The sequence below is a fragment of the Physella acuta genome, unplaced genomic scaffold (assembly GCF_028476545.2).
Source record: "Physella acuta isolate Inbredline_101_S28 unplaced genomic scaffold, ASM2847654v3 ptg001255l, whole genome shotgun sequence".
In the NCBI taxonomy this organism is placed as follows: Eukaryota; Metazoa; Mollusca; class Gastropoda; family Physidae; genus Physella; species Physella acuta.
Genome location: NW_026732770.1, coordinates 57501 through 70000, shown reverse-complemented (window position 1 = coordinate 70000; position 12500 = coordinate 57501). Strand labels below are relative to the sequence as shown.

At 34.2% G+C, this 12500-nt stretch overlaps 1 protein-coding gene across 2 annotated transcripts in view; it reads left to right on the top strand.

Moving 5' to 3' along the window:
* Nucleotides 1-12500, top strand: part of LOC131957667 (oxygen-dependent coproporphyrinogen-III oxidase) — a 60000-nt gene that overhangs the window by 24731 nt on the left and 22769 nt on the right. For both annotated transcript variants that reach the window (XM_059322406.1, XM_059322405.1), the window contains exons 5-7: nt 3764-3898; nt 4018-4136; nt 9756-9822. In XM_059322406.1, the coding sequence (XP_059178389.1) occupies nt 3764-3898; nt 4018-4136; nt 9756-9822 (321 nt within the window). The remainder of the gene's footprint in view (nt 1-3763; nt 3899-4017; nt 4137-9755; nt 9823-12500) is intronic.

Genomic DNA, 12500 nt, shown 5'->3' with positions numbered 1-12500 from the left:
AACTGTATATAAAAATAAAAGTATAAATCCTGTTTCACACTGTTCATCCGGGCACAATGAAACTTTTGGTGTCAATGAGAATAGGCTACTCCAAGGAAGGTAACTGCAGGAAAAAAAATTTTTTTAAATTTATATTGTATATTAATGTACAGGGTTCGTGCGGCCTCCTAAAATTCCAGGAGGTCTTGAAAAACTCATGAAATTTTAAAAATTGCAAAAATCTCCGGGAATTCTGATGAAATTTTTTAAAATCTCAAAATTTCCAATCGCAATTTTCATTTTTGTTCGGTCTGTCCGGCAAGTTATACTTATATCTAGTTCTTGATCTACAAGATAGACGAGTGGAAGCAATACCAATTTTTGAAAGAAAAAAATGTTTTCTTGATCTAAATAAAAGTTTAAAAAATTATGTATCAAGAAATATGCAAATTCCAAACATTTTCACCAGCGTGATTTCCGCTCCAGCTTTCTCGTTTAAAAAAATCATGACTGATTTCTTAAAATGAAATAAGTTATTTTTTAATTTATACATCAAACGATAGGCTAGAATTCGCTCTTTCAAATGACATTAAGATTATGTTTCTACGACGCTTAGACGCGAAGCCGGGACTAAATGAAACAGTATGGGGTAGATCGGTAATCGCAAAACAATCATTTTTTTCGTAACTGATACTTTTCAAACAAATATAACATGAGGGTCTGCGCTTAATCAAATAAACCCTTTGAGCCCGACAGGCCGGAAAACCGGCTGCAACATTAGGCGTATATGTCCGAAAAGCCAGTTTTTCGGCCCAATGACCTAGCGTCACAGTCCTGAAGGCTGGTATACCGTCTTATTAAATAAAATTAGCGGCATACTGAATGAAACGGAGCATATGTCTTTTTAGTGCAGGATTATGATTCTAAAAATAGATTTTGGGGAAAGTTGAAAGTGAAAGTGTTTGCATTTCGTAAAATATATTGTCAGCACACAAAAAAATATTATTTTAATATTTGGTTATAATTATTATTATAATAACAATAAATAGGTAAGTTACTCTAGTTTTGTCATTATGTTTAGCAAGTAGTATAAACAATTATAGGTATATAAATATTTTATTGGTGCAAACATTTGTTGTACAAATAATTTTTTTTTTAGCAATGCTGCTAAAACGAAAAACTGAGCCACAGCTATAGGCTGTCTTCGTTTTATATACATTGTTATGTTCAAACATTGTAAAAGAATAAAGAATTTCCGAATCTTGCTGAATTATTGTTTGATACTGAACATTGGTATCAAATGTGGTTTGATTATCTCAAAGGGTTCAAAAGTAATAGGCAAAGTTAGAAACAGATAAGTGAAAATCGGTTTGGGCCTGTGAGCTCAGGAAATGGGAGAAATAAAGCCAGGGAAGCCCAGGCTCAAAGGATTAATGTAAATGTGGCCATACCATACAGATTTCTTAATTTTAAAAATTTACTGGAATTTATTTAAAACTCCTGGAAATCTGGAAAACTCCTGGAATTTGATTTTAGTGTGGATCATGAACCCTGAATGTAGTTTATATAAAGTTCAATTCTGTGTTTGGCGGATGGATTGACCAGTGGTAACAAAGGAATATTAAAGTAAAAAAAAGCAGTAGGACCTACTTTTTTAACCCTTATTTGAAATTATGTATGTATATAAAACAACTTTGTACGGATCAAGTTCTTTTGGTTTAAAAAAAATGTAACCCCTTCTATCTTGCTCATGCTATTTTCACTCAATTTTGTTGTTAATTGCTTAATATCTTTCTTTATAAAAAAGAAATCTGTTTATACAGTTGTTAAAATTTACTAGATTTTAATGTAGTCATTGCAACAGGTTTGTCTGTGATATTTACTATGTATTCTTCTTGCCATTTACTAGCTATCTTGGAAGGCTAAGCTAAAATTAGACCTAGTATTGATCAATTAAAATAGTACATATTTTAAAAATATTTTGGATTATATTTAGATCTATTATAAAAAATTATTATCAACGAAAATTAACTGTTAAATTCTTATTTACTTCTTAGACCTATTTTATACGTTAATTACTTTAATTAGATTTTGTTAGATCTAGTTAGGCCTGGCTATAAACTATAAGGACTAGCTAAGTAGTGAAGACACTGAAGTGTTAGTTACTTAGCTAGTTAGTTAGGCCTACCCTATCAATTATTATTAGGCCCTATATTAATTATTATTAATTTAATTAATTATGGTTAATAGCCCTTAAAGCTGCCTTAAAATATTTAAATATTAAATACAAATAATAAAAACTATTGATTGACCAAGATCTGGTCTTTACTCTGTTGTCTTGTAGTTTTTTTTTTTTTTAATTCCTTCACTTATTGACTTAAAAATCTTAGATAGTTATTAATTTATTTGAACTATCTCCAAATGCAGACCATAAATATCTAGAATATTATAGATCTAGATTCTCGATCTAATATTAGTATTACTGATAGATAGCACTCTTAACTTCTAAGTTCTAAGTAAGTGGAGTACTTGGTTGAATGTACTATGATGGTACTATCTCTATGACAACACCAATGCTAATTTGTACTAGCTCAAACAGTACAAAATGTTCTATCCATAAAAAAACTATAGCAGACGATGCACAACAATTCACTAATTATCGATAACTGACTGGCGCTAACAAAGAAATTGAAGTTAGACATGGTAGCCATTTAAAAACAAACGCGTTTTTTTAGAAAGCATTTTCTAGAATACTGATTTACATTCATCATTGAACTTGGTACCAAATTAAAGGTAAATAAATGTACTTTTCAAATAAGTACATATTTTAATACAATGATTCATTTTATAATCATAGGTGACACCCTACATAGTATAATATTCATCATCTAAAAAAATGATTTAAAAAGTTAATATTGAAGGTGTTATAAAACTAATTTCATTTTCCAAACTTATAGTGTTAATTGATATGTGCATTAAACAAAATTAAAGAAAATATATCACCCTTCACAAAAATTCTAATTGTCTGAAAATTATTTCACTTAGTCATTAAGCACTAATTACTTCCCTTGATAAATTAGAAAGACTCAATTACTTCCCTTAAAAAAAAATGTAGTTCGCCTTATAGGTAGCGCCAGCCCTGTTTGTTCCCCAACATTATGAAATACTTATCAAGTATGCTCTTTCATCCTAAAATTTTTGGTGATTTTTTTTTAAATGTACAAAATATGTTTTTTAATTCCCTTTTGAATTTTATCAAAAAGTCAGAAAAGCCATTTTCATTGCAATAAAATTCTATTATGTTCTTATTTTTTAGATTTAAAAAAAATTGGCCTGTTCTCTGTGTATGTGTCTTTGTATTAAATTCAAAAGATTTTGTTTGTGACATATATTTACAGATAAATCCTCTCAAACATGGCACCCTTTAGGGTGTTGAAAAAAGAAGTTAATAACCAGCTTTTTCATAACTATGAACAAATTTAGTGCACGCTATTGTAGAATCATGAGTTCTTGACATAACAACTTTCAAAACAGCTCTGGGACCATTTTAAAAAAATCAGTTTGACACCCTTAATAGAAGTGGGTTTTTTTCTTTAGAGGAAATTCTTAAATTCATATAAAACTTTTAATTAATAGTCTCATATTTACCTTTCTACATCAGGCTATTAATCTTAGTCATACCATCATATAGCTTTATTAAGGTTACAGCAAAGTAATTAGTGCATTTTTCATTTGTAATTTGTAAATATAATAAAAGGCTTTTCCTACTTTTTTGTTTCTTAAGAATGAAAACAGTATGAGAGTACGTGTAGAAGCTTTGATAATGCGAGTACAGGCTGAATTCTGTCATGCTTTAGAAGATGAAGAGATTGAGGAAGGTGGTAAAAAGTTTCAAGTAGATAGATGGTTTAGAGAACAGGTACTCAATGTTTTTATAAATTATGTGTGCAATTTAGCAGGTTGAAATTTAAATTTGAAAGATGCAAATATGTTATAGATCTAGTATGATTTACAATAACAATTTCCTTTTTTTATTAGGGTGGTGGTGGTATTAGTTGTGTTTTGCAAGATGGTATGGTGTTTGAAAAGGCAGGTGTCAATGTCTCTGTGGTAATGGGTAATTTACCACCAGAAGCAATTCAGCAAATGAGAGCAAGGTGAGCCTTTTTTAAAATCTTTAATTAAAATTTAAAATACAGGCACTTCCCAAAATTCTGTACAGGCTTTACTTTGGTCTCGCTAATTGAATACAGGAAAAATTATTGGTTGGCCTCCATTGCCTTGAGTGGGCCTCATAACTTACCATGAATTATCATCTCATAGACTGGGTAGGGACGATACCCACTATTCTGGAAAAATTGTTAAAAGTATCAAAACTAACCTGAGGCAGTGTTATTTCATTACACATGGATGTGACTTTTCCTAATTTTTTTCATTTTTGCAGAAATTTTCCTCAGCTAATTTATTTTCTCATAATTTGTCCACATTTTTTTAGCGCAATTTCCATTCTGGAGAATTGCATTTATTAACCCGTCATTTCTGGATGGATGTATCTCCTCCTCAACGAAGCAATATAGAGGACTAGTTCCAAAAGCAATTATGTTAAGCAAGTTACGAAGATGATAGTGGGCCAAAAAAATTCCGGAATTCCTTCCTGGATTTCCCAGAAAAGCCAAAAAACCTCGAAAAAATGCAGTTTTTGGCCCATATCTCGGCAACCAGACCACTTAGCAACTTGAAACATTTACCAATCGATTCCTGCCATAATTTAGAACAATATTGCCGAAGAAAGTTTTCAAAAATATCCTTTCGTTCGGTCACAAAATTTTTTTTAAACTTACATTATACATAATACACTACAGTACTATATAGCAATATAGTTATATGACTAAAAACCATTGCGCGCCTACTGAACGTGATGGCGCAGCCATGGATCGTGATGACGATTTAAAATTATTATGGATAACATAAGGAAATTGCGCTTAAATTGTCACTAGACTTTTTAATTAACTTGTTTTAGTTTTTTGCTAATTTCTTACCTAGTTTTAAAAATAAGGAAAAAGCGTAGATGACCTCTAAGAAAACATCCCTAATGTGGATTGTGCGAGAGGGTTTGAGTCATTTGACTCGACCAACTACCATTTAGTTCTTCTCCAATACCCGGGAGAAAAGTTCTAACCTTGAGGACCAGTACGGCTATCTCACGTTCAGTCCAGTATATGACGCTCAGAGATAAGACAAACTCAATATTCCTAGTCTAACATTTTATTCTGGTATCTATATATATCTATCTCCCAGCTTGAGGCATACGGACCAGCACACGTCCTTCCACACCGACGATCAAGATTAGACTCACTCACACATAAACTCATAGCAACCAACTCTCTACCCTAAAACGTCACTATCTTTCGTACAGCGTCACACATTACCCCCCTCTCCCTTCAAGCTAATTACATTAGCTTTAATATTGCATCATACCCTCTGTTTTACCTAATAATATATCCTACAAACACACAATTTAGTGCAAAGTACTTCAGTACCCACATCAAATTTCATATTTCCTTGCAATATCAACATTTGCATATTTCCATCTCATATGTTATAACGACAGGTACAAATAGTAATCCCCGGACACTTAAATACATATCGAATTACTCGGCACACCATCGAGATACCTAAAAAATCAGACCACAGCATCATAATCCTCAACATCACATAGTAGTAACCAAGGTAAGATATGGTACTCGGCAAACCATCGGGTTACCAAAGAAACACATCACACTGCATCATCAGTCTCGATAACACCTAGAAAAATAGCATGGCACTCAACTCATCTTCGAGATACCCGTACAAAACAAATCTCATTATCCCCACAATATGTCTTACAAGTATACCAGGTTTATCATCAACTTAAAGAAGAAAAACATCCATTTAAAATAACTTTTGTATCATACTATTATACTCAAAACCCCTAGAATCTCCACGTATGCTATACCATATTAAAGCAACTTCAACATCGTAACTGTAGTATAATTATCTCGTCATAACTTATCCTATCATTGTGTGCCACTCAAAAATTATTCCATTTTACCTCACATTGTACCATTTCATGTTTAATCATCAAAGTACCCTTAGTAAATACATATCACTCAGATACAATAATCATATGCCTAGAAATCATTGCAACTGTGTTACATAGAACCCCATTATATCACCGGGTATCCTAGTACATTATGCTAAGTCTTAGCGAAATCAATAATTAATTTCCAAAAAAAAAATTACAATGACCAAATTTCGAACATTTACACATTCTTGTTCCAACATTAATGTCCTTATGCTCTATCCTGAGCAATTTGCCATTGGTGAACCATGAATCTGTATCAGTAGACAGTTCAATAAATAGTGTAAGACTCAATTGTTGATAGAAGTTTCAGTGGTTATACATGACGTTTGAAGTCAAAATGGTCCCTTGAGCTTTATTATCACACGAACCTTGCTCCTTTTCAACGTCCATAACTGTACAGCTGTTATTAATACAATTATTGGATCAACTTGCCGTTATAACTAGGTCAAAAAAATTGACAGCGACCATGCGTAAGGCTTCATTCCTCTGGTTAAGATGACAACTCAATTCGACTCGGTTCCTTTCGATGTGTTCCTGCTGACGTGACATTAATGATGCGCTTGGTATACGTTCACGTTCACTTGTCACTCGTCCTTAACATATTTCGAACTGTGGCTTCCGTTGCAGATGAATTGAACGTTTTGCCGCTGGGTTCATTTCCGCTGGGCGTCAGGGTGTGTAGCATTCACAAAGACAGCGTCGGATTCTGGCTGTTCTATAATTTTTCATCTCACTTCATGTTCAAAACCGTTCGTCATGGAGTAATCAGGGTGGAATTTTTACCTATTAAGGGATCAATGAACCTCAGAATGATTGTTTGGGTTTGGATAGTCAACCTGCGGTCTTTGTTCATGCCAGCGGTTACTACCTGATACAACTCCAGCGAGTTCTGACTTTCTGACGGGTGATATATATGTATCAATACTATGTATGTCCTGTACTTGTTTCACAGTTGTTTCCTTAGGCTCTGTGGTTCCTTGAACTTGTGGTATTAACTGACTAGGTGCTGACCCGGGATAACATTGTGCTTTCTCGACGATTAAATTTTTCTGAACGTAATCTTCACTTTTATTGTTTACTTCCTTCTCTAACCTAGGTAATCTGTCACTACAAGCATCATTTTGTTTTCTCAAATTGGGAACAATTGCGCTGGTTTCTGTATCATTAGAACTATCTTCTTTAACTGAGCTCACATCTAACATTAAATTGTCTAGCTTCAAAAACATTTAAAAATACTTATACAACTGTGTATACACATATTGTACACTCAAGTTTTCATATTGTAGTGTAGGTAAACCAGTGTCCCGATATTTATGATCCAATATTTATGATCCAAGCGCAGGCATTGTTTACATTTAAATAACTCAGTTTTAGAAAACAAGGTTACACATCTAAGAACAAAGGATTGGTAAAGCATTCATGCAACCCTTCTGATATATTTCGTCAGACTTTCTTCTATCCCCATGGCAACGCTATGGAAAGGTAGGCTAGTATATATATGTGTGTATATGTATGTATATATATATATATATATATATATATATATATATATATATATATATATATATATATATATATATATATATATATATATATATATATACACATACATACATATATACACATACATACATATATATACATATATATATATACATATATATATACATATATATATATACACATATATACATACATATACACATACATACACACATACATACACACATATATATACACATATATATACACATATATCTATACACACACATATATATATACATGTATATATACATGCATATATATATACATATATATACACACATATATATACACATATATCTATAATAATAGTTTCGCTGTCTGTCTATCTATCTATCTATCTATCTATCTGTCTGACAAGAACGCTCTAGAGAAAAGACAAGCAATTTAAAAACATGCACAGTAATTCGAAAAACGAAGTATGACGTCGACACATTTAGCGCACAGAGTAGAAAATAATCTCAAGCCGGATAGTGCACACATTGATATGACGTCATTGATTATCGCGTAAACATTGAATACAAAGGAAATGTTGTCTAATCTTAATGGTTTGCGTGAAGAGTTTCTTGCATACAATTCTTCGGGTAGGGGCGAAGCCCCACCCCCCGCGTAAGAACGTCTGAGCCCCCCCCCCCCCTCCCCAACTCAAAAGAAATTTCTTCATCGATACTCTATAATAAAATTACCGCCTAATTAATGTGTCTAATCTAAAAAGTGGTTTTCTTGCAATTTCTTTAATGCAATTCTTCGGGTAGTGGCTAAGCGCGACACCAGTGTTTCTTTCAGACTTTTTCCTCCCCGGAGAGGGGTGGGGGTAATTGAAATTTTCGAGGGCGGGGTTAGAATTTTCGGGGAGGGGGGGCGGACACTGGAAAAAGTATATAATTATATTTCGTTGAATGGGACGGTAGACATGTTTTTTTTGGGAGTGGGGGGGGGGGGGGGGTGGGGAGTGGGGGGGGGAGGTGTGAGTGGGGGGGTGGGTGGGGCGGTGGTTTCCTCATCGATACTCTATAATAAAATTACCGCCTAATTAATGTGTCTAATCTAAAAAGTGGTTTTCTCGCAATTTCTTTAATGCAATTCTTCGCGTAGTGGCTAAGCGCGACACCAGTGTTTCTTTCAGACTTTTTCCTCCCCGGAGAGCGGTGGGGGTACTTGAAATTTTCGGGGGCGGGGGTAAAATTTTCGGGGAGGGGGCGGACACTGGAAAAAGTATATAATTATATTTCGTTGAATGGGACGGTAGACATGTTTTTTGGGGGGTGGGGGTGGGGTGGGGGTGGGTGGCGGGGGGTGGGGTGGGGGGGGGGGGGCTGGTGTGTGGGGGGGGTGGGGGGGGGTGGTGTGTGTGTGTGGGGGGGTGGGTTGGTTTTAGTTTAGAGAAAAGAGACAGCACTATCAACCTAGCGCCCGGTGTATCCTTCCTCAACGGGCCATTTTTCTCGTACATATATATACACACATATATACATACAGATATGTATGTTTATATATATGTAGATATATATATATATATAACGAGCCTACCTGCGGCGAATTATATACCGCTATTTAGTTGTTTTATTTTCTACTTTTCAGTAATTCATAATTTAAAACACTATCAGTAGCTCATTAAATACAAATAACCACCCCCCCCCCTTTCCTGTGAAAGCAGCCTCTTTTTAGTTACCTCCCCTAAGTTTAAAATCGTTTCAAACTAAAGTATCTGCCCCTAATAGCTGTCACTAAACCCGGCTCTACAATTGTAAACATTTAGCGTGAACCACAGCTCACCAGACCATGTGGGGGGTTAGGGATATGCCTAGAGAGGAAGAGAGGGGACTGCAAGGCGCGCTTACAGCTTGGTGTTTTCTGGGGTATCCAAGAAGAGAATTATATATATAGATTCTTTCGGAGGGTGACACCATTAGTTGCGGCACCGGGTGACACCCGACCTAGCGACACCACTGCACATGAACATTGTAACCCAAGTAAAATTTGAAAAATAAAATAGGGCCGACCTTTTATTGTATCATTTAAAAAAGAAACAATTGTCCTTTATTAATTTGATAATTTAATAAAAATAAATAATTTAAAAAAATAAATATTTTTATTATTATTTCCATAGAGGTAAAAAGATGAAAGGAAATGCACTCAAGTTCTTTGCAGCAGGGATCAGTTCAGTTATCCATCCTGTAAGTTGGTTTATTAATCTGTGCAATTTTCTGAGAGATTAAGTTTTTTTATATTCAACCTTAGAGGTATTTTTTTTTGGAGTTTGGGATGTAAATGGCTAAGAAGATTAACAGGATTGGGGTTATTCTCACAATACAAAAACTAAAGGCGGTCATCAGTCTTTGACTTCCATATAGAATAATAATTTTAGACCACCCCCTTCCTAAACTTAAGCATAACCACATTCAAATTACAATTGCAAATGTAACACAAACAATACTTAAACATTAACACAAAAACGCAATAGCAAGCAAAAACATAAATACAAACATAATTATAAACGTAAATTTAATTGGATACATAAACACTAGGTTAATGTAAGCGTAAAAATTAATGCAAATGCAAACAATAACGCTGAAAAAATGTGCAAAAAAATTAAACATAAACTCAAACCTTAAAAGCAAATATAGACTCAAACTTTAACGCAAACTTAAACGCAAGCATAAATGTAGTGCTCACAGTATAGCCTGGGGCTCCAAACCACACCCTACTGGACCTGATTCAATTTAATGAACGTAATAAATGACTAAATACCCCATCTTATCCACAGTCTGTTTCTCTCTTTAAAACAAATGTAAGCGCAATGTTGCTCACGGGAAGACCGGTTGCGGTAGATAGCACCCTGTTGGAGCACCATCCATTGAGACTTAAGTACAAAATTAAACACAAATATTGCGCTATGCTGATCAAGTCAAGTTTTTTACTGGCCCAGAGTCCATTTGAACTTTATATGGAAAAAGCTACTATTACCAACACCAGCAGTGGGATTTCTCCAATTTCCACTATTCCCTATAAGACAAGCGCCTGTGAGAGGAGCTACTTGAGTCACGGCTCAAGTAGTTTAATGAAATAAATGACCCAAACCTTTTCAGATTCAACAGCAGTAACTCTACATCTACCTGAAGCAGAATGTCCAGACCTTATTCAACTGTATTAGCCTAGCCTACAATGTAAGCATTCATCACATCAAGAGGACAACCAAACCTGTGAGGCCATATAAGATATCTCATCAGCCATTCTTCTACTCAACTTCGGCAGAGCTGACACTTGTTACCACGCCTCACAAGCCTTTGACGTCACCACACTGCTCAACACAATAAAAAGGCACAGCCCATATACACTGCACTTCTCACTTCATGAAAACAATAAAATCAACGGGACCCTTAGATGGGTACCCCTACACTTAACACAACACTCATACAAGCACTACGCCTATCCCATAACAAAGAATCATCCATAAGCACAATCCCATGTGCTAATAATCGTAGCTTTTCTATCTACACTGACAAACCCTCTATCATCCCACACTGCATCAAAATAAACTACAAAAACAAATCACTTTTTATCCTTACCGCCATAGCCAGGAGAAGACAATTTAAAAAATACTTGCACTGCAAAAACAAAATTGAAAGCAGTCGAGCAATCGGTCATCATGCGAGGAATCACACAGAGGAACTTGCATTCTAGTGTTATTACTGTGATTCTTGTTTCTTCTCAGAAGAGAAGAGCGCTGGAGTATTCACAACAATGAAATGCACCCAGTAAAAGAAGAGGGATTCTGTGAAATCTACTTCTGCATTACACCAGACAACAGATTACTGATTGATTACAAAAATGACCATTAAGGATAAATAACTCTTATGAGGACCTGCCAAACCAGCAGAACAGTCCAGACATATCTTAGATCTATCCTGACAAGCCGTACCACAGCCAACTCTCAACCTCTACCAAATGCACCATTAGACATTTTGTATTAGAAATCAAAAACATTTTAAAACATTATTAAATTGAAAATGTGAAGAAGAAGAAAATGTCATCTTTATATATTAGATTTAAATTATGAAATAAAAACTGGTATGAGGAATCTAATATATAAAGCTCAGTTCTGTATGTTTGTAATCGAGGATTACAAAGGAATAGAAAAAAAAACGAAACCTCGATGGATTCAAGTGTTAGATTATTAAAGTACTCATGGTCTAAATTTATGAGTTAAAAAATTACTATTGAAAGTCTTTCAAAACAATTTTCATTTTATATACTTAGAATAATAATTTTCAATTACGAACATTACATAAAATTTTTTAAAAAGTGTATCGTTTATAAAATTTCTAAAATTGTGTCTGAAATGTTTTTGCATTTGTCCTTTAGTTCTCATAACGTCCCTTGATTTGGAAAACACAGTTACTTCCCTTTAAAAAAAAACCCATTAAATCGGGGGGGGGGGGGGGGGTGAAAGAATTTACTTTTTATTACTTTGTTTAGGAAAAAAAATAATTACATAATTAGCGGGGATAGATTAAGTGCAATGTCGTTGGTATTTTTAATACTGCCTTTTTTTTATTCTATACACTGAATATACTGTTTACTAATTATTTTTTTAAATCAATAACATTTAATAAGCCAGGTCCTACAAATCCTATGTTTATTTCTTTCCATTTACGGATAAGCTTAAAGTATTATAATTTTGTTTACTGAATTTTGTTTACTGGTTGGATTTGGCGCCCTGGGCTATCATATGAGCACTATGCTGTATAATTTTGTTTTAAACCGTGCGATAGACTATGGATAAGAAAGGTTACTATAGTCTTTAAGTTAATCAAATTTGGGCGTCCTCCAGCACTTCGACAGGGTGCTATTT